This window comes from Macaca thibetana, chromosome 17 (genome assembly GCF_024542745.1).
Source record: "Macaca thibetana thibetana isolate TM-01 chromosome 17, ASM2454274v1, whole genome shotgun sequence".
Classification (NCBI taxonomy): Eukaryota; Metazoa; Chordata; class Mammalia; order Primates; family Cercopithecidae; genus Macaca; species Macaca thibetana.
The window spans coordinates 74,346,249-74,368,879 of NC_065594.1; the positions used below are offsets into that span (position 1 = coordinate 74,346,249).

At 41.3% G+C, this 22,631-nt stretch overlaps 2 protein-coding genes across 3 annotated transcripts in view; one reads left to right on the plus strand and one right to left on the minus strand.

Annotated features, from left to right (window-relative positions):
* CLDN10 (claudin 10) overlaps window positions 1–22,631 on the plus strand; it is a 1,179,064-nt gene that overhangs the window by 59,854 nt on the left and 1,096,579 nt on the right. The window lies entirely within an intron of this gene.
* The window catches only part of DCT (dopachrome tautomerase), a 66,172-nt gene that overhangs the window by 22,759 nt on the left and 20,782 nt on the right, over window positions 1–22,631 (minus strand). The window contains exons 1-5 of one of the 2 annotated variants that reach the window (XM_050766553.1): window positions 17,996–18,708; window positions 8,327–8,626; window positions 5,824–5,924; window positions 4,872–5,038; window positions 1,229–1,408 (exon numbers count right to left, since the gene is read on the minus strand). In XM_050766553.1, coding sequence (XP_050622510.1) covers window positions 1,229–1,408; window positions 4,872–5,038; window positions 5,824–5,924; window positions 8,327–8,626; window positions 17,996–18,290 — 1,043 coding nt within the window. In that variant the 5' untranslated portion in view covers window positions 18,291–18,708. Of the gene's footprint in view, window positions 1–1,228; window positions 1,409–4,871; window positions 5,039–5,823; window positions 5,925–8,326; window positions 8,627–17,995; window positions 18,709–22,631 lie in introns of those variants that run through there. The other variant, XM_050766554.1, reaches the window with a different exon arrangement.

A 22,631-nucleotide genomic window follows, 5' to 3' on the forward strand; every position in this document is an offset into this window, starting at 1 on the left:
AAAAAAAATTCTACCACCATAAAAAGACTTTAAGAATTATGAGAAATACATTTATAAATAAGATTTTAAACAAAGATGGGTCCAAAAAGGGGGTGGTAGATAGATTAAAGATCTTCTGCAAAACTGGATTCTCTCTCTCTCTTAACTGTGTTTAAAGAAGACAACTTGTATGGGACCAGGGCAGGGTAGGCTGAACTCACATGTAGAGGTTCTGCTAAGTGTAGCGTGGCTCAGAGTCTGTTGGGGTTGGACACAGCCTTCAGAGTAATGTCAAAGGTGGGGGAAGGATAACATTTAAGGCTGTTTTGAAAAGGAGGATGAATTAATTTTTCATTGTGACAAAAGTGCTATTAAAATAGATTGCATTTCCTATATGTTTGAGTTAGGGGAGTTGTTCTCAAAATGCAGTGCTCAGAACACCTTAACTAGCATCATTTGGGATTTGCTTAGAAATGCAAATTGTTAAGACACAGCCTACACCTACTGAATCAGAAACTCTGGGAGCAGGGCATGAAATATGTTTTTCTTTAGTGATTTTGAGATGTGCTTAAATTCTGGGCCCGCCTCTACAGGTACATACCACCACACCTGGCTGCTTTTTAATTTATTGTAGAGACAGGGTCTTGCTGTGTTGCCCAGGTGGTCTCAAACTCCTGGACTCAAGCAGTCCTCCCTCATTGGTCTCCCAAAGCAGTAGGATTACAGGCATGAGCACCATGCCCAACATGTAGTGGAAGATTAATAGTGGTCTTTAAATGTTAAGTATTGTAATGTCATTGCTGTGCTATGATTTGAGTTGAATTTAGTCTGCGATACTCCTCTGAGATCTCAGACCCCACTATTAAGGTGTATGGCTGATAAATTTCTAATATCAACATTTTAAAAAATAAGAAAGAAAAGAGAAAGAGTATGGGCATTGAGAAAACACTATATTTAATGAAATACCCTGGTTCCGAAGACTGGACCTATTGATGTACAGCAATTAGAAATACAAAAGATGGTTTTCAACAGCTAAGTTAGAAAGCATTAAAACCACATTGTTAGTCATAGTAGATGGGTAAAGACTTTCCTCACACCAATCTCTTGCTAACTTCTCTTACTAAGCCTCTCTCCATCACTTAGCTTCGTAGTCAACCCCCAAAACCTGGGTTTCCTTCCAGTTCATTACAACCAGATGCATGAAAACCTGTACTGTACACACAGGTCCAGCCGCGCTCAGAGCACCCACCTGAAACTGAAGGTAGAGTTCTGGAAGAAGGGAGGATTGTCAAACTTCCGGAGAGACAGGCAATCTCGTATGTTTTTGAAGGTTGGCAATTTCACACTATTTCTTCCCATTTGATTTCTTCTCAGCAAACCTTCATAGGTTCCATTGCACAAGGTGACCCGGTGGTTGTAGTCATCCAAGCTAAGATTTGTAATAAGATTTAAAATAATATGTCTTGGCTGGGTGCGACGGCTCATGTCTGTAATCCTAGTTCTTTGGGAGGCTAAAGCAGGTGGATCCCGTGAGGCCAGGAGCTCGAGACCAATTTGGCCAATATGGCAAAGCCTCGACTCTACTAAAAATACAAAAATTAGCTGGGCGTGGTAGCGTGAACCTGTTGCCCCAACTACTCAGGAGGCTGAGGCAGGAGAATCGCTTGAACCCAGGAGACGGAGGCTGCAGTGAGCAGAGATCATGTCACTGCCCTCCAGCCTTGGTGACAGAGTGAGACCCTGTCTGAAGAAGAAAAACAAAACAAAAACAAAAACAAAAAGTAATATGTCTTAACTTGTGGATGGTATTATAAATTTGTGCCAAGCAAACCAATCAGGGGCACAATCATGGTAAAATTTTATTACAATTACTTTACCAGAGTTAACAATATGTGGTAAAAAGTACTATACCTGAAAGCCATTATGGGTTGAGAAATTCCAAAAATGGAGATGCGCAAAATATGGACATGGGTATAAATATGAATAATCATTACCATTCTGTTGGAAAGACAGTGAAGGGTTTACAAGGCAAAATGACTTCTATTGTGTGCATTTGAAATTTGAGTAACTGAAGGGAGAATAGGATGGTTCATATTATGTTGAGCTAAGCTAGTTTTGGCAGAAGTGACATGTAAAGTTACGAAAGTATTTTAGGCAAATTGAAGGCAAACAGGGGAGGTCAGAGTAAAAGCAGATGAAAGTACACAAAGGGGAGATACTAGAAGAAACGTTGCGTTGGAAAATGTTCCAAGGTAGTAGAGTATCGATACTTATGTGCTCAGCACGGACTGAGAAGGTCCCATGTCCATAAGACATTATATCCTACATGCCTGCTGTGGCCTGGATTCCACCATCAGAATAGTGTTTCTTTCTTTCTATTTATTTTTTTATTTTTTATTTAGAGATAGGGTCTCACTCTGTTGTACAGGCTAGAGTGCAGTGGCACTATCACAGCTGACTGCAGCCTTGAACTCCTGGGATCAAGCAATCCCCCCGCCTCAGCCTTCCTAGTAGCTGGGACTACAGGTGCACATCACCACAACTGGCCCATTTTTGTGTTTTATTTTTGTTTTTTTGAGACGGAGTCTCACTCTGTAGCCCAGGCTGGAGTGCAATGGCGCACTGCAACCTCCGCCTCCTGAGTTCAAGCAATTCTCCTGCCCCAGCCTCCTGAGTAGCTGGGACTACAGGCTCATACCATCATGCCCAGCTAATTTATGTATTTTAAGTAGAGACAGGGTTTCACCATGTTGGTCAGGCTGGTCTCAAACTCCTGACCTCAGATGATCCTCCCGCCTCGGCCTCCCAAAGTGCTGAGATTATAGGCGTGAGCCACTGCGCCTATAAGTCAAAAGTTAGCTGGGCTAACTTTTTAAACTTTTTGTAGAGACAGGGTTTCACTACATTGCCCAGGCTTGTCTCGAAGTCTTGGCCTCAAGCAATCCTCACACCTTGGTCTCCCAAAGGGCAGACCATTATTTCACTGGTAGAGATAAAAATTTAAAGATGTTATTGTGAGGGTTTTCATGATTAGGGGTAGAACTGAGTATGTGAGAACAGAATCAGCACATCCACAGGGATGAAAGAGGCCAGGACCTAAACCCTAAGCTAAGAAAGGTCTCCAAGGGCTCCCAGGCAGCAGTTCCCAAAGTGGATTCCCATGGGATGCCCCGTGAAGTAAGAGCTCCAGGGTCAGGGAAGGTTAGGCTCCTCTTGAAAAAGCATAACACATTTATCTATGGAAGGCTTGAAGACATTCTAAAAATTTAAAAACCTTTTAAACTCAGCCCTCTGTAAATTTGCTTGATGACAGAAATCTCTGTTCACGTACCATCCTCTACTACTCCAAAGTACGGTGGGAAACAGCGCTTGACGGAATTAAGCTCAGTCACGGAAAGAGCACTGATGATGTCCCTACTCGTGGAGCACTGTTCTGAGCACCGGAGGAGAAGCACAGGATGTGGAAGACGAAGTCCCTGCTAGCTGGGCATGGGCCCCTCAAAACGCATACCTGCCCAGGCTCAGGGTGTTGGCAGTGAAGCCTGGGGGCAGGGGAAGCCTGAGCTCTGTGCCCTGGAGCAGTCTAAGGACCTGGGAGGAAAGTAGAGCAGTGGGGTTTAAAACACAGGGATTCTGAGGCCAGACGTGGTGGCTCAGGCCTGTAATCCCAGCACTTTGGGAGGCCGAGGCGGGCGGATCATGAGGTCAGGAGATCAAGACCACCCTGGCCAACATGGTGAAACCCCATCTCTACTAAAAATACAAATATTAGCCAGGCGTGGTGGCACAAATCTGTAATCCCAGCTACTCAGGAGGCTGAGGCAGGAGAATCGAGTCAGAGGTTGCAGTGAGCCGAGATCACACCACTGCACTCCAGCCTGGTGACAGAGTGAGACCCCGTTTCAAAATAAAGAGGGGCGGGGGGAGGGGGGACATGGATTTTGGAGGGAAAAAATGAATAAAGGAAGGTGAGGAGCCTCTTGGGAAATTTTTTGCTGAAATGTGGTCCAGGACAGAGAAACAAATTCAAGGAGTCTTTGAGGACAGAACTCTTCATGGGCTGCAGGCCAGGCCACTGACCTGTGTGTGAAGTCTTTAGCATGTCAGAGACCATCCTTCCCTGGCTGTCCCCAAGCCCCTGTCCTCCTCAACTCACCAGCATCCCATGGCTCAGCCATATCAGGCTGTTTCCAGAGAATTATCTAGCTTCACGCATGATGTTCCCTCTACCAAGGACCCACCCACTGCCCTCCCACACTCCCCTCACCTCCTCTACACCTGACTAAGGCCTGTGCCCCTTCCCTTCTCAGAACCACCATCTCTGCCTCTTTGGGACTTGCCCAGACTCTCTTCTTGTCTTTGTGTATACATCTATTACAGTGTTTCTCACACTCAATTGTAATTTACTTACAAGAAATCTATCTTTGTTAATACAAGATAATATTCAAAAGGGAGGTTTTATTTAACTCATCTTTGTGTTCTCGGCAGTAACTACATCACGTAGGATACGGTGGTGCTTAGCAAATGTTGACTGAATGCAAGAACTACTCTTAATTTGATTAGGTTGGTGTAAAAGTAATTGCAGTTTTTGTTGTTACTTCTTGCAAAATTGCAAAAACCGCAATTACATTTTCACTAACCTGATAAAACGAACCTGATTTCAAAATGAATGACGACCAAGCATAATCAATTCACAAATGTGATTTTGATATATCTATTAATTAAAGAGCTTAGAATTTTTGAAATCCCGCCTCCCATAGGAAAACTGTTTTCAGAAACATGTAAATAGGATACCACATGCCTAAGAAACAGAACTATAAAGTGACTTCTCCATGTCTCAGACATCAGAAGAGACTATCTCTGGACACCATTGCAGGTATAGGAGCCATTACCTATCACAGACAGTTTCCCAGCTGGAGAATCTTGAGTTCTGACTAATCAGAGTCGGATCGTCTGGTCTCGCTGCTCCAAACAGGTGGTCTGTACACACATCGCACTCGTTCCTCCCAGTGGCAAAGTTCCAGTAGGGCAAAGCAAAAGACTCATTGCCAATGAGTCGCTAAAAGCAAAGGGCAGGCCTAGTCATTTAATCCATGCCATCAGATACAACAAGAAAGCATACAAGGCAAAGACTGATATGTATCTCAACCAAATGTCTACCAAGACTAAGAGTACCAGATGGATAAATGAAGAAACTGTGACATAAATCAGTGTGTGTATATTATATATACACAAAATACATATATTTTATATATATAATCAGTGTGTGTATATTATATATGTAATATACATATATATACTGTATACAATGGAATATTATTCAGCCTTTTAAAAGGAGATCCTGCCATTTGCAACAACACAGATGAATCTAGAAGACATTATGCCAAGTGAAATAAGCCAGACACAGAAAGGAAAACACTGTATGATCTCACTTACATGTGGGATCTAAAGAAAAGAAGAAAAAAGAAAAAGAAACAATGAATACATAGAAAGAGAGCTACATAGTAGTTACAAGGGACTGGGAGAAATGGGAAGAAGTAGACTGAAAGGTACAAAGTTGCAGTTATGTAGGATAAATAAGTCTAGAGGTCTGAGACTATAGTTAAGGTTGTATTGTGTACTGGTAATTTGCCAAGAGAGTAGACCTTAGGTACTCTTACCACACACACACAAAGAGGTATCTCTATGTGATGCTGGGTATGTTAACTTGCTTTAGTGCACTAATCACTAACCTTATATGAACATCAAGATAAGTATATCAAAACCCACATTGTATGGCTTAAATATATACAATAAATTTTTTTTAAAAAAGATAAAAGTACTAAATGCATAGTTTTGACCTACCTGGAGATCTCTTTCCAGACACAACAAATGGTACCTGTGCCAGGTAACAAAAGCAGGTCCTTGATGTGAGAAATCTATGGCCTTGTAGGGGCGTCCTGGTCCTGAAACAATTGGGAAACATATTAGAGATGACAGAATAGAATTTTTTAAATGTTAAATCTTACCTAGGCTGTATCTATAGAGCCAGTAAGTCCATGATGTTTTATGGTAGTAAGAAAAAAGTCTGTTGTTATTTCTCTCTCCAAAAGCAACAGCAATGACATGAATTTCAGAAGTAACTAGTACTTTTAGGATAAACCATCCTTTATCTATCAAAAGGTTGATTTCTAGCAGAGATCCAGGAAATTCAGGTGACTTTCAGCCCCCGATACATATTTAATTTGTAAGCAACAATCCATTCAGGTGAAATAAACTATCCAAAAGAATAGATCATTAAGACCTAAATGAAATATATTTGTAAAAGGCATTTGCTAGCCTATGCTTCACAAAGGTATAAATTTAAAAGGGAGGGATTAATAATATCGTCACTTCTACTGCACTTAGTCCTAATGCAGTATTTATGCAACCAAAAAGAACTTTCACGTATTTTGCCTCACCCATCAATCTGTTATAACTACTAGCTGACAAGCATTCTCGCTAAGACCAGAAGAGAGAAAAATACATTCAAGCCATTTAGGCTGGACATTGGAACTGCCAATTTTAGTGAAAAGCTCTGGACGATTTAATGACCTCCTTACTGCCTGGTCCATCCTTCTTCCCTTTTTCATAACAGCTTTGATAGTTATGTAGAAACTTTAGCTAACTTTAGTTCTTGTTCAAAATACCTATAATAACTTCAGAGAGTTGAACAGACATGAATATAAATTTAATTCCTAGCTATGACCAGAAACTATCATTTTCTTTTCCTCTTGAGAGACTACCCTCTCATAAAGCAAAAATTCCTCAGAGTGATGACAGGAAAACTATAAAGGTTTATAGCCAAAAGAGCCTCCTTATCTATCGATAAAGAAAGACAGATGCTTACCTGTAAGGCAAGTTTTAAAAGACTCACACTGAGAAAAGCACTGCTGTCCCTGATGTTGGCTACACAGCCCTGTTTCATGTTTAATCCAGAGCAAGGTTTCAAATTCTCAGAACCCAACCACAAGAGGGTATCAAGTGAACAGGAACAAGTGATGAGCAGAGGGATGAACGTGTCCAAATCAGAATCTCGCTCTTCAAAGTGAGCTTGATGTCTTCATTCATCCTGACCCCAATGAAGGACCCCAAAAATGGGGACAGGGGCACGTACAGCCATGCATTCAAGGACTGCTATGAGAAGAATCTAGGACAGAGTCAAGCCCTCCTAGAATACATTGGTGTCTGTGGCTTTCCTTTGACTGAAAAATAAGGACAAAGCTGAACCTACTTGATCCACGAAGTTTGTAACAGACAACTACCTCATTCCAAGTCCTATCCAGGCCCCCATTTTTTTCTCTCTTTTTTTTTTTTTTTTTTTTTTTGAGGCAGAGTCTCGCTCTGTCACCCAGGCTGGAGTGCAGTGGCCGGATCTCAGCTCACTGCAAGCTCCGCCTCCCAGGTTTACACCATTCTCCTGCCTCAGCCTCCGGAGTAGCTCGGACTACAGGCGCCCGCCACCTCGCCCAGCTAGTTTTTTGTATTTTTTTTAGTAGAGACGGGGTTTCACCGTGTTAGCCAGGATGGTCTCGATCTCCTGACCTTGTGATCCGCCCATCTTGGCCTCCCAAAGTGCTGGGATTACAGGCTTGAGCCACTGCGCCTGGCCACAGGCCCCAATTTTTAAGACCTAGAAGGGCAGGTCACCAATTTCTCAAGCATCCAACATGACTGTGTTGCAAATAGCTAAGCAGCAGAAACTCTACATTGCTCTGGCTAAGCTTGTACTTTTCCTTGACAATACAGCTCCAAGAAACTGGGGGGTTCTGGACCATGTAGGAGGACCATAAATGATTATCTGAATGTCAATCATGTGATAGACTGCCTAAAATCCACCCGAAGTTGATCTATCATGTGAGTTTAACAAGATACCCACTTCCAACATGAGCACTCTAATTCCGCACAAAGCAGCTTCATGTGCCTTGGCACATGTTCAGTTAATTCCTCTAATTTGGAGAAAAGGTCAGAGAGGGCTTCCATGGCCAGATTTGCAAATATTTTCTTCTGAAATCAAAAGGAATTCACCTTCACCTCACCAACTCACGCTTTTGATGATTAACAGCTTCACAGAGAAGAGTTTACCCTTTGAACCAAGAAGATACAGTAGAGGAGAGAACATTTAAAGTGTCTGCAGCCAATGCGCAGGAAGAAACTGCGTCTTTCTAACTCCAGGCAGTATTTGATGATTCTACGACTTTCATAAACCTAAGGCTGCCTTGAGGTTGCTCTCTTGTTAATTAACTTGCATGAAATTACTTCCCACTGCCATACCCTCAACCCAAACAAAATCTATAATAATATACTTTCAGCCAAAGAAAAAACCCACCTAATAATGTATCTCTAACAGAATAATAATGCAGCCACACAAAAAAATCATAAACACTGCAGTTGGCAAACTGCGGCTGGGTCCCATCGGGCCCAAGCAGGCCCAGCCAGTGTTGCGTGGTGATCACGTAGTCGGGGTGTACGCTCTTCTTCGCGAGATCTAAGGCGCCCAAGAACTGCTCTCTCTCCTGAGGACTCAAGGAATGGATGTTCTGCCGAATCACTGGCGGTTTCTTCCGATCGCAGTTGGGGCCGGTCCAGCCGAACTTGCAGTCTCCACAGTTATAGCCGGCAAAGTTTCCTAGTTCACAAAACAGACAGATGGAAAGGGAAGTGGGTTTATGTCGTTTGGAAGAAATTTCCGAATTTGTACTCTGAAATTTGAATGGAAGAGAAGATGAAGGTGCTTACACAAAGGCAAAGAAAGCCCATTTTCCTCCCGTGGTCTTCTCTTAAATGTTTCTATCTCCCAGTGGTCTAAGTACTAGAGAGTTTCCTAGACATATTCCCAGCAACGAAACAGGACGTGAAATACGTTGCATACTGCAACGAGCTAAACTGTGTTACCCCAAGTCCTAGCCCCCAGTATACCTAGTATGTGACTATATTTGGAGATAGTGCCTTTAAAGAGGTAATTAAGGGTAAATGAGGTCCTTAGAGTAGGCCCTAATCCAATATGACTGGTGTCCTCAAAAGAGGAGGAAATTTGGACACAGTTTTGGAAGGAAAACCACATGAAGACACAGGGAGAAGACAGCGATCTGCAAGCCAAGGAGAGAGGCCTCAGAGGAAACCGACTCCCTGATCTCAGCCATCCAGCCTCCAGAACTGTGGGAGGGTGAATTTCAGTGTTTAAGCTGCCTAGTCTGTGGGACTTGGTTATGGCAGCACTAGCAGACTCATGCACACACTCCTTCCTCCCAGGATCGCAGAGGTGTCTCCTCCTGTGCCCGCTTCACGCCCACAAAAAGGGATGACACAGAACAGTTCTTTGATTTAGAGAGGAAGGAAATACACAGCAAGCTAAAGATGAAACCAAAATAAATACATGGCCGGGCCCAGTGGCTCACCACCTGTAATCCCGGCACTTTGGGAGGCCAAGGCAGGCAGATCACTTGAGGTCTGGAGTTCGAGACCAGACTGGCCGACATGGTGAAACCTCATCTCTACTAAAAGTACAAAAAGTAGCCAGGCATGGTGATACATGCACGTAGTCCCAGCTACTGCAGAGGCTGAGGCAGGAGAATGGCTTGAACTGGGAGGTGGAGGTTGCAGTGAGCCGAGATCACGCCATTGCACTCCAGCCTGGGCGACAGAGCAAGACTCTGTCAAAAAAAAAAAAAAGAAAAAAGAAAAGAAAAGAGAGACAGAGAGACAGAGAGAGAGAGAGAGAGAGAGAGAGAGAGAGAAAGAGAGAGAGATAGAGAGAGAAAAGAAAAGAAAAGAAAAGAAAAGAAAAGAAAGAAAGAAAGAGAAAGAAAGAAAAGGAAGAAAGAAAGAAAAGGAAGAAAGAAAGAAGGAGGAAGGAAGGAAGGAAGGAAGGAAGGAAAGAAAGAAAATACATGAATTAGCTGATTTCCAGGAATTTAGAAGAAATCTCACATTTAAAAAGCTGGCTTATTTCACAAATTTAACAGCATTAAGACAAAATCAACCGAAGCTGGCAAGTCCTAAAGGTGAATCAGCAGCCATGATGTCAGGAAGTGCATACCACCGCGGGATTTCTGTCAGTTGCACAAAGCTCCCTGCTTTCTCAAAGTCCGGGGAAGGAGGACAGCACTAATAAGATGAAGCTCTGGGCATCTCTGATCAGCATCTAAAGTTTGCATCCTTGTAGTTCGCCCCAGACTTTTCCCTTCTTAGCCTTCCAACTTATTGCATGGGGTATGACCAACACTTCATTCCTTAGGTTAGAGGGTAAAATTTGAATATCATTAGAGCAAAAGGCTGAAACAAAAGGGGATAATAATGCTTATCTCCCAGAAGATTAAAGGGATTATGTAAAGCATTTAAAGAGGGTGAACAGCTCACTTACTCCTCCTCCTCTATCTCATGCCCTAGGCCTATTGCTTGCTTTTCCTTCGTCCTGGAACACTTTTCCCTCACTGTCTGCCTAAATTCCTCTTTACCCGCCTGGCCCATTTCTCCTTTAAGCTTCACATTGGTGCTCTCTAAGGTCATTCCTGATTCCACAGGTCAGGGTTCAGGTCGGTTACTTCCTTGCACCTCATACATCCCCTTTCTTCACACTTATTTACACTGATTGTAAACATCTCTACACTTGTTTCAGCTCCCAGGCAGCTGGAAAGCTATGAACTCACTGCCTAGGCCTGTGCTTAGCCTTGTCCTAAACAAACATGTGTTGAGTGAATAAGTTGAGTGACTATCGAGCATGTAGCAGACGATGCCACATACATTTTCTCTCCCTGTTCTGTGGGTTTGCAGAAAAAGCAGCCCTATAAACAATTTTGGTAAACCACAAGTAGCAACATAGAGGTAAGTAAAAAGTACTATGACCATAGGGGAAAGAGGGTTATTTGGATCTCTCAAGGAAAGGAAAATTTTCCAATAGCATGAAAACGAAATGATTAACAGCACTCTGTAAAGAAAATGCACAGGCTTCCTTTTCTATAGTGGATTTTTTCATGGTTAAAGAAAATTTCCTTAAAATGTAAGTAGGGAGAATTTTTTCTAATTGTATCGGTTATTTGAGTTTTTTGTTTTTTATAATATATTTTATATCCCACCTTTTACATAGCTCAATTATCTGTATTTTTCTGTTACAGCACTCTATGAGAACATAAGTAAAAATATTGAAAAAAATGAAAAATTCTACTCTTCCCAAGACTAAAAATCATGTTTTTGAATAGTTTAACGTTAAAATGTATGTTGATTCCTGGAGATAATTAAATACAAATTATTTAACAAATATTTATGAAGCGGCTTCTATCTCATCAGATGCTACGCAAGATGCTTCAAGTTTTATGGACCTTGAAGTCTGTTTTCCCTGGGGCAACCTTACTAAAACTCTATGTTTTAAAACCAGATTTGATTAAAACATATCACCTACTCTGGCAGTATAGGAATGGAACATTGTTTTGAGAACTGAGTGAACAAAATGCTGTGTCTAAAGAAGAGTAGCTACCCAGATTAAAACTCAGTCAAACTTCCAGCTTGCGATCTATAGCTGATTGGAGGTAAATGTCTAGTCACCTCTCTACTGTAGAAGAGTAATTCCGTGCTTCATAATGCTGAGAAATTTGGATGATGATAATGTCGCTAGAGGTTCACTGATTGTAATCCTGGTTTGCGGAAGTTGCTAGTGGAAAATTGCAGAGTGTGGGGGAGAAGGTAGATGGGAATTTTTTGTACTTTCTCCCCAATTTCTATGTGAACCCAAAACTGATCTAAAATAATAAAGTCTCAATATTTTAAAATATTAATAACACACCTAAATTTAATAATAATAATTTAATACATTCTTACATTTAAAGGCATAACACTTGTTTTTGAGTTGGGGGTCTGATTGTTGAAATTGAGTAATTCATAATTTATGCCATGAGTTGGAGGACTACTCTATTTTCTTTGTCATGATTCTTTGTAGTTGGCAGAAACAAAATAATTGACTCTCTCATGTATTTATTTAATAATTTATTGAACACCTACTATCTAAAAGGTATCCAGCACTACACATGCACTGACAGTGAAGGAGGTGTGAGGGTATGGGGGCAGGGGGTAGATAAATCTCTGTAGTTTTGACTCAGTTTTGCTGTGAACCTAAAACTGCTCTAAAGTCTATTAAAAAATACAACAATTTAACATGTCTTCCTTTATGTTACCATAGCTTTTATGTTATAAAAAACAAGCACATTAATGTGGAGCACTTAGAACTACATCTGGTATATAGTGAGTTAAATATATATATATTTTTATTTATATATTATAAATATATTTATTATTTTATATATATGTATATATATATAGTGGGGTTTTGTGTGTATGTGTGTTTTTTTTTTTTCTTTCTTTTTTTTTTTTTTTTTGGTCAAGATAGAGTCTCACTCTGTTGCCCAGGCTGGAGGGCAGTGACGTGATCTCAGTTCACTGCAACCCCTACCTCCTGGGTTCAAGCGATTCTCCTGCCTCAGCCTCCCTAGTAGCTGGGATTACAGGTGCCCGCCACCACGCCTGGCTAATTTTTGTATTTTTAGTAGAGACGGGGTTTCACCATGTTGGCCAGGCTGATCTTGAACTCCTGTCCTCGGGTGATCTGCCTGCCTTGGCCTCCCAAAGTGCTGAGATTATAGGCGTGAGCCACCGCACCTTGCTGTGAGTTCTATATTAAGTGTTATTATTACTAGTATTATTAGAGGCCACTTATCAAATAGTACAGCAACTGTTTGTCTTCATATCTGTCTTACATATCACTATACTATGCACATCTTAAGAATCACGTCAGTTTTTCCCCCCTCTCTGTATCTGAAGGACCTAATTGATGCTAAATAAATGTTGGTTGGGTAGGTGGTGAAAGAATCAACGAATAATTGAATAAAAGGGATCAGACACTAGTGGATACAAACACAGATGGCCTCTGACTTATGATGGTTCAACTTAAAATTTTTCAACTTTAGGATGGTGCAAAATCAATATGCATTTAGTAGAAACTCACTTCGAATATCCAGGTAACCATTTTGGTTTTCACCTTCAGTACCGTATTTGATAAATTACATGAGATATTCAATACCTTATTATAAAATAGGCCTTGTGTGAGATGCTTTTTCCTAACTGTAGGCTAATGTTAGTGTTCTGAGCATATTTAAGGTAGGTTATGCTAAGCTACGATGTTCATAGGTTAGGTGTATTAAATGTATTTTTGACTTAACGGTATTTTCAACTTATGATGGATTATTGGGATGTAACCCCATCATAAGTCAGGAAGCATCTGTATAAATGAGGCATAATACCCTACTCTAGTGGAAATGAAGGACATGTACACAATGACATTTCAACACAAGTCAAACTGTGGGAAAAGTGAATACAGAGGAATAAGTCAAGCTCCATTGGATGACAAATGATGAAATGATTAATCTTGATTCAGAAAATCAGAGATGCTTCACAACTATAGTGAACAAGAAACTTTAACATAACCAGAGTTGCCTCCAAAAGGCAATGTATAAGTTCTAATAAGAAAGTTTTCAACACCTGTGAAAGGAATGGGGCGGGGGTGGAGGGAAAGAAAGCTTGTGTCTGTTTTGGAGCTCATTTATGACCCAGAAATGTATTCGATTAAAACATTCCTTTTCCAAGATGTCTCAGAGAAATTCTTCCAAAGCTCTGCAGTTGGGTCCCTTTCATTTCTGAGTTTACAGACCTGACCTGAAGAATTCATTGAAATGCTGGAGGTGACTGAAAAGTGTAACAACATGAAAGTCCAGCAGACAAAATGTTTATTTCTTTAATTTAGATTTCCTAGTAGCATCTTCCATCAATTTAACATAAGTTAGTTTTTCTCTTCTTAATCTACCAATGCAAAAAAATATAAGAAGAGAAGCACTTTAGAAAGAACTGTGTTCTCTTACTGGGAAACAGAGAGAAAAGAAAAAAAAAAGATTCCTAGATAATATCAATCTTTCGACCATTGAGTATGTTCTTGAGTGAAAATTAAATTTAAAGAGTCAAACTCTTATGCTTACAAAGGACTAGGATAAAAATGGAAAAAGAGTGAGATCATCTAAACCCCACACATTCCTACGTGAACTGCATCAGCTCAACCTCAGAAAGTCATTAGACTAAATAAGCTTGAAGGCCACCGATTAGTGAATTTACAAGGAACTCTAAATAGCCTATTCCTTTTAATTAGAGATTCTATTATTTTAATAACAATACTTTATACTTACATAGGTCCTTTCATCTACAGAACTCAAAAGGATTTTACAAGTGTGGTTTCATCATTATCCCCATTGCAGAGATTGGAAAATGGAGGCAATTAGTCACTTGTACAAACAAGAAGTTCACTGTCAACTGTTCAAAAACTATTTGGTGTACAAGTTTCTCAGAAGCCAAAAGACATAGCTGCAAATGGCATATTCTCATAAAGCCAACTGGCAGGTAAGCCTTATAAGGTGAACAGCAAATTCAAAGTCTCCTGCCATTCAGCTCTTCCTGACAATTAAGCTTAGTGGCTTTTTTGTTTCAATTTCTCCCTACAGAGACTATAGAGAAACTCTCTACAGAGAATTTCACCATAGAATTTAGAGTTTTAAAAAACAAATCCCAGAACCTGTATGTGTTTCTACTTATTAGGCTGAAATTACTTTACCAGCTTCATGATTATGGAAACTATGAGGTGTTTATTTTCCAAAGAATTAACAATATTCGGGGTCATCAATAGTCTGTTACAAGACACTAATCTACATCTCTTCCTTGAGAAATTTTGGATCATCCCAGGAGTGACCCAGTGACTCCATTCGCAAAAGAGTCATCAGGCTACTGTAGACGAGGTTCTTTGGGAGACTCAGGATCAGGTTTCAATTCCAAAGATTGCCCATAAAAAAGCTACCCTAGGAAGGCTAGCAACTTACTCTTTGGGGGAGAATTAATTGAAGGACATGTGTCCTGCTTTGGGACACACGGCACATCACAGAATAGTATTTACGACATACACAAAATAACTTCCCAGCTCAGTCACGATGGACTTAGTCTCGTGCCCTGAGATTCAAAGAAAAAGACCATCTAGCAAGATAAGTAGAGCCATCCAAAGTTGGTGTCACAATACAGTAGAATATTATTCAGCCTTTAAAAAGAAAAAAATTCTACCATTTGCGACAACATGGATGGACCTGGAAGACATTTGTGCTAAGTGAAATAAGTCAGTCTCAGAAGGACAAACTCTGCATGATTCCTCTTACATGAGGCATCTAAAGTAGCCAAACATAGAGAAGTACACGACAGAATGGTGGTTACCAGGGGATGGGGGAGGGGTGATGGGGAGTTGTAAAGTTATAACGATACAAGATGAGCAAGTTCCAGAGATGTGCTGTACAATATAGTGCCTATAGTTAACAATAAGGCATTCAGCACTTACAAATGTGTTAAGAGGGCAGATCTCATGTTAACTGTTCTTACCACAAAAGCAAAACAAACAAAAACAAAGAACCACGAGGAACCTTTGGAGATGATGGATATGTTTATTATCTTGATTGTGGAGATGGCAACACAACCGTATAGGTATGTCCAGATACCAAATTGTGCACATTAATTATGTGCAGTGTCCTGTGTAACAATTATGCCTCAATAAAACTGAGAAACATTAAAAGTCCAGTAAATTGAATTTATAGATACAGCAAATCTTAAGTTACCTTTCAAAAAATGTAGGTGTGGAAAGAGTTCTGTTGCTGATGAGTCTGGACTGAGCAGATCATGGGGGGAGGTGAGCCACAGCCTGGAGGTGGGATCTCAGGGCCAGGCCTGGCCTTGACAATGGCTGGAGAGGCAGACCATTTCCCCGGAGGAAGCCCTGCTTCTTTGGACTGGCTTAGGCACACAGGATTTCTTTACAGCCTGGACTTAAAGGACAGGCCCTATTTCTGGCCCAATGCCTTTTTAGAGCAGGGGATCCTTTTTTTTTTTTTTTTTTTTTTTTTTTTTTTTTTTGAAAGTAGGTCTCCGTGATCCTAAGTTCCTGTTACTTCTAGAGCAATATTTATAAACATTTCCTCAGCAAAGGGAAATAGCAATGATTCCTTCTATTCTACTATCCTCTATTCTTTCTATCCCTACCTAAAACAAGCAAGCAAAAAACTTGCTAGCCAGGGCAAAAATATAAAGAAGCTGGTAACAAAAAGAGTTAACGGTTATATGTGACTTCCTAAAGTCCTCTGCCTCAGAATTCTATGCAATGCAGATTTACAACTTTTGAAAGTGTTGGCACTTTCTTTTTTTTTTTTTTTTTTTGAGACGCAGTCTTGCTCTGTTGTTTCCCAGGGTGGAGTGCAATGGCGCGATTTCAGCTCAGTGCAACCTCCACCTCCCGGGTTCAAGTGATTCTCCTGTCTCAGCCTCCTGAGTAGCTGGGATTACAGGTGCCCATCACCACGCCTGGCTAATTTTTGTATTTTTAGTAGAGACAGGGTTTCACCATGTTGGCCAGGCTGGTCTTGAACTCCTGACCTTCAATGATTCACCCATCTTGGCCTCCCAAAGTGCTGAGATTACAGGTGTGAGCCGCTGTGCCTGGCCAGCACTTTTTCATTGATCGACATAGAAATAATTGTTCTAGAAGTATTTTGGGGTTTTGAACAAAAAAGTTACGGTGTTAGTGTGGTTTTCAGTCACACTAACCACACCAGCAACCTGCTCCTCATTCGTCTAAAAAAACCATGATAATTTTGAGAGAAGGGCTATAGAAGCAAATGCTTAAATAACTTAGAAAAACTGAGTAATATATATCCAATACATTATTGAAATTTTTGTCATGATTAACATCCAGGGCAAAACTAGGACCTACGTATTCTTCTGAATAACAGAAAAAAACTACCTACTGGGTGCTCCACACCCTACCTGGGTGACGGGATCAATCATACCTCAAACCCCACTGCCGTGCAATATACCTATGTCAGAAACCTGGATCTAAAATAAAGTTGAAAGTTAAAGTGAAAAAAACAATCGAATGTCATTCCTACACCAACATCACAGGCCTTTGTATGTTCCGTTAGTAATACCTATTCAACCCCTTATGAAGCTCAATGACCTATATCCGCCTATGTTCCAGAATCCTGCGAGAACAGAAGTAAAAAGTGTTTTTAAAAGGAAAAAGTCTTCTGCAACCACCCAGCCTACAACAGTGTCCAAGGGCTTTGCTGAGGTTGCCACTTGTGTTTTTTGTATTTCAGTGGCCCCCTGCCAGGCTTTGAGTGTTGATCCCGGAAGGGCATGGCTGCTGGAAACTGGAGATGGGAAAGACTGAGGAGGATTTGAAAAAGCCCCAAAGAGCTAGAGGAATGAGAAATGCACAGAGATGTCAAAGCAACAGGTAATGAGAGAGACCAGAGTCTAAAGGAAGGACACTGAGCAAATTTTGTGATGTCCAGTTCAAGTCCAGATAAAAGTGACAAAAAGCCATTGTTATCTAATAACGACCCTCCCTGCCATAGCTCCTTGAGAAAGCACCATCTTGCCATCGCTCGACTGGGTGACAAACCGAGACTCCGTCTCAAAAAAAAAAAAAAATCTGTTCAAATCATGAGAAATGTTGAGACCAGAACACCTGCCTTTGACCCCTGTCTTCTACATGCTTGCCTCACCCATCCCTTTTCAACAAGTGCAAACCCATTTCAGGAGAGGGCACCGAATCCATCTTGAAAGGACTTGCTCAGTCTTTTAAGCTCTTAAATTCCCCTTCCAACAAACAAGCCAATAGTATGTTGGCATGCATTCATATAAGCAGGCTTGGCCCACGCCATATTTATTTAGTCTTCATAATTAGATGTACTAGAGGGTATGAAGAATAAACCAGCACATAAGGCTTATTGAATATGCTTCCAACCAAAACCATCATTGGTTTGCCTTTCAAAGTCTAATCTAAGAGTCTCTGTCAAGAGTCTCATCTTTTCCTTAGAAGGAGCTCTTTTCCCAGCTCTGGCCCTCCCCACCAAGCTTGGAGCATGGGCCTCACCTGTGCACTTGCAGGTCCGGTGGAAGAATTTTCTTGGCCACTGCTCACGGTCATCCTGGTTTCGTAGGATGTAGGGACCACTCCAGGGCCTTGTGTCGGCTTGCACCTCTGTGCACTGTCCCCGGCCTTGCTGAGAGCCACAGACATCGGCCAACTCTGCACCCAGGCGTGGGCAGCACTCCTTGTTCACCAGGCTGTCCACTGTCATGCAGACTCGGGGGAACTGAGCCTGGGCTCCTGGCAGGATTTTACAGTCCAAGCAACTGAGCAGAAGCCCCCACCAAAGGGGGCTCATGGCTTTATAATTGGGAGAGCTCTCTCTCTCTCTCTCTTACTTTCCTTGTCTCTATCCCACTTTTCTCCTTACCTTCCACTCTTTCAGTCTTTTTTCTTTTCAGTATATTTTATTTTTCTTTGCATTCTATTCCTCTCTTCTTAAAAATATAACCACAAGAATCAGAGGTTACATGTGTGCACGTGTGTACATGAATATGCACACACTATTTTATGTGATTCAAACAACTAACAGATTTAATTTCCTTAGAAGCGCCTCTAACAACCAAATTTAATGAGGGTAGCGCTTCTCTCCATCTTCCTCCGTTAAATCAGGCTTTGTCTAATTGAGTTAATTTACAGAGGACCCAGTCATACTACTTATTATGCTGGTATTTCTAAACCCTCTCCCTCCCTCCTTAGCTCTTGACTTTAATTGCCTTGAACTCAGTTCAAAAGCCAAACACCGGGCTGCTTTTATTCTCTCTGGCTTGCCAAGCCACGGGGCCTTGTGGGCTTGTGTAAGGGCTGGGAGAAGGCTTCATTAGGGGGATTAGTATTAGAGAAACCCTCATCATTAGCACATGACCCAAAGTGCACAATAAAGGAGATCATTTCTGGCTTTGTTTCAGGAGGGCAAAACCATCTTCTTTATCTGGGCTCATGTGCTCCAGCCAAACTTGTGACCTCAGACATCCTGGGGAGTCAATGGATGCAGTGAGCTCTTCGTCAAAGACCCTTTACAGACAAGCTCACTTTGCTGACTACAATGCACTCATGGCTGCTTTCTGACATGTGTGCAAAAAAAACCATAATAGGGGGTCACGCAACTTCAAAAATAAAGAAACATTTATTTAGAACCAGGGTACAAGGAATTGCTTTGTTCCACAATTGGGAATCCTCTTCCCTCCAAATAATAACTTACTCTTCTCCTATTCAGCACATCTATGCAGCAATATTTTTTTTTAATTACGTGAAGTAGCATGCCACCAGAAACTCACAATTGTCATTATCTGATTGTATGGAAGGCACTGGAACCATCTGGAATGAAGACTTGCAAGCAAATCTTTTTGATTAGACTAAAGTGAAGCACGACCGAACTTCAGTCTAGAAAGCAATGCCTCCTGGTGCTTCTGGGGAATGGTCAGGTCAGCAACAGTGGCCACCTGTCAGATTATCCTTTTATTTTTTCACAGTGGAAACAGGACTGTCTTTGCACCTATTTCATGGTGGAAAGAGGACTTGGTGCCACAAGGATGCGAAACAGCTTCAGCTAGTTTCTAAGAATATACTTGAATGTAAAGACACATATTCTTATGTTTCAAAGCAAATTCCTAATGTGAAAACAATTATACAGGTATTCCCACCCCCTGTACCTCTGTGCCACCCCTTGATGTTAAGTTGCTATGACTAATTAAATGGTAGTTCTTATGTCTGGCTCTACACCAATATCAGCCTGTACCACAGCCCTACTGAATCAGAATCTCTGAGGATGTTCCAGATACCAACCAGCCTTTGTTAGAAAATATCTAGGCAATTCTAATGCGCAGCCAGAGTTGAGAATCACTGAATCAGAATACAGCAGAGCACCAAAGGAAATATTGCAACAGCATCAGCTAAAAGAGACCATGTGTAATAGTTTCCTGAGGTTTCTGTAACAAATGACCACAAACTGAAAACAACAGAAATCTATTTTCTCACTGTTCTGAAGGCCAGAAGTCTGAAATGAAGGTGTTGGCTGGACTGGCGTGTGTCAGCCAGGCGGCTGTACTCTCCCTGGAGACTCTAGGCTAGAATCCTCCTTGCCTCTTCAAGCTTCTAGCAGCTGCTGTCAATCCTTGGCTTGAAACTGCAGCTCCAATGTCTGCCACAGCCCCATGGCCTTCTCCCCATCTGTCTGTGTTTTTCCTCCATGTCTGTTTCTCATAAGGACTTTTATTGGATGTAGAGCCCACTCAGATAATCCAGGATGATCTCATCTCAAGATTCTTCACTCAATTACATCTGCAAAGAAGACTCTTTTTTCCAAATCAGGTCACATTCACAGGTTCTGGGACATGGACATATCTTTTGGGGAAGTCAACATTCAACCTAACACGTCATGGGTGGGAAGAAACTTGGGGTCCTAAAATCGCAAAATCTCAAGGGTTTTTGAAACCTTTATTTTGGAGCTCATTCATTCCTTCCATGTGTATTTACTGACTGCCACTTCAGGCCAGCATTGTGACACTTGGGAATTTTATTCTATGTTTTTGTGAAGCCTTGGGTCTCCATAAATGTTAAGATAAAATTTCTTGGATGTTAAAACTGATGGAGTCAATAATTCTCATGTCAGAATGCCCCAGGTCTAAGTCCTAGGATCTCTTTTCTTTCATTTCCACACTTGCTAGATAACTCAGCTAGTCTGAGGCCTTAAATGCAGGCTATCATGACTTTCCAAAATTACATCTCTGACTTTGACCTCAGTTGTGAGCACCAGAGTCATATTATTTAACTTCCTACTGGACCTCTCTACTTGAAGGTTTACATATTTCTCACCCAAGTCGAGAACTTTTGCTCTCTCCTCCCAAATGTGTTCTCCATTGGTCTTCTCTATCTCCACAAAGAGCATCACCACAACCCTACAAGTCATCTTTGAGTCTTCTCTTTCCCACCTCTGCATGTGTGCTTTCCAATGCACTTCAAGTAAAATCCAAGGTACTTTGCATGTGCTACTCAAAGTGTGGCCAACAGATCCATGAATAGTGTGTTCCTGGTTTACATCAACATAAGAACAATGAGAACAGAAATTGAAAGTCAACACTGGGAAATTTTCACAGCAATTTGACATATGCCTGAATGTTATGCCAATGTCAAATTGCACTTGTCACCATCTAAAGTTATCTGACTTATTGGTTAGGTGGCTGAAAGTTTGTCTCATCTACTGGGCTATAAGTTCGTTAACTCTGCTGTGTTTTTCCAACATGTGCAACAGTATTTGGCAAATAGAGGCTACTTGATAAATAGTTGATGAATAAATATTCCCAATTCAAAATTTTATGTTCATCAAAAGGGCCTCATTATTATAGTGACTGGTTTTATACAAATTAAATGCTTTTATTTTGAATATATAAAACACATTTAGACTACTAATGACCACTATTATGCTGGGGGTTTCATGTTAGGTTTTGTTAAACTGCTGCAAATGTTGGAAAACCACCAACCCGACATCACTATGACCCATGAACTCCCTCCTCAGTATTTCCAACAAAACATCACTAGTGAGGAGGTTCTCACAACATTTCAGGAACAATTCTAAGGGTGAGGAAATTCTTCCTTTTAAATAAGTTTTTGGCCTGGCACAGTGGCTCATGCCTTGTAATCCCAACATTTTGGGAGGCCAAGGCAGGCAGATCACATGAGCCCAGGAGGTTGAGATCAGCCTGCGCAACATGGTGAAACCCCATCTCCACTAAAAACACAAAAATTAGCTGGGCATGGTGGCATGCACCTGTAGTCCCATCTAGTAGGGAGGCTGAGGTGGGAGGATTTCTTGAGTCCAGGAGGTTGAGGCTACAGTGAGCCGTGATGGCACCACCGCACTCCAGCCTGCGCAAAAGAGTGAGACCCTGTCTCAAATAAATAAATAAACAACAAAAAAAAATAAGTTTTTAACATTAAGTATAATTTCCACTAAATTCAAATATAAATTTAAATGTAAATGTATAAATATAAATGTTAAATAAAATTTCCTTCCCCAATGCTTTCATCAAAAGCCTTTGGTAACCCAGTTGGGCTCCCTAGAACGGGTACAGTACATTTTCCACAGGCGTTTCTCCCTCTTTTTTTTTTTTTTTTCAGACTAAATATTCTCCATTCCTTTCCATTTTCTTTCATATGACTTAGTTGGTTTTTGTTTTTGAGACAGAGTCTCGCTGTGTCACCCAGGCTGGAGTGCAGTGGCGTGATCTCAGCTCACTGCAAGCTCCGCCTCCTAGTTCAAGCGATTCTCCCACCTCTGCCTCTTGAGTACCTGGACTACAGGCGCCGCCACCACATCTGCCTAATTTTTGTATTTTCAGTAGTGATGAGGTTTCACCATGTTGGCCAGGCTGGTCTCAAATCCCTGACCTCAGGTGATCCTCCCACCTCAGCCTCCCAAAGTGTTGGGAGTTTACAGGTGTAAACCACAGTGCCCGGCCCATAAGATTTAGTTTTAAATGTCCCCATCAGCCTGGTCTTTTTTATAGACAACACAGGTCATGATTTGACCTCTGAATGCAGGTTTCCCATAACTTAATTCAACGTTCCTGCTACAATCTAAGCAAAGATAACTGAAAAAGAATTACTTTGTAAGCTTTGCTAGACGGTCACATCACCTCAT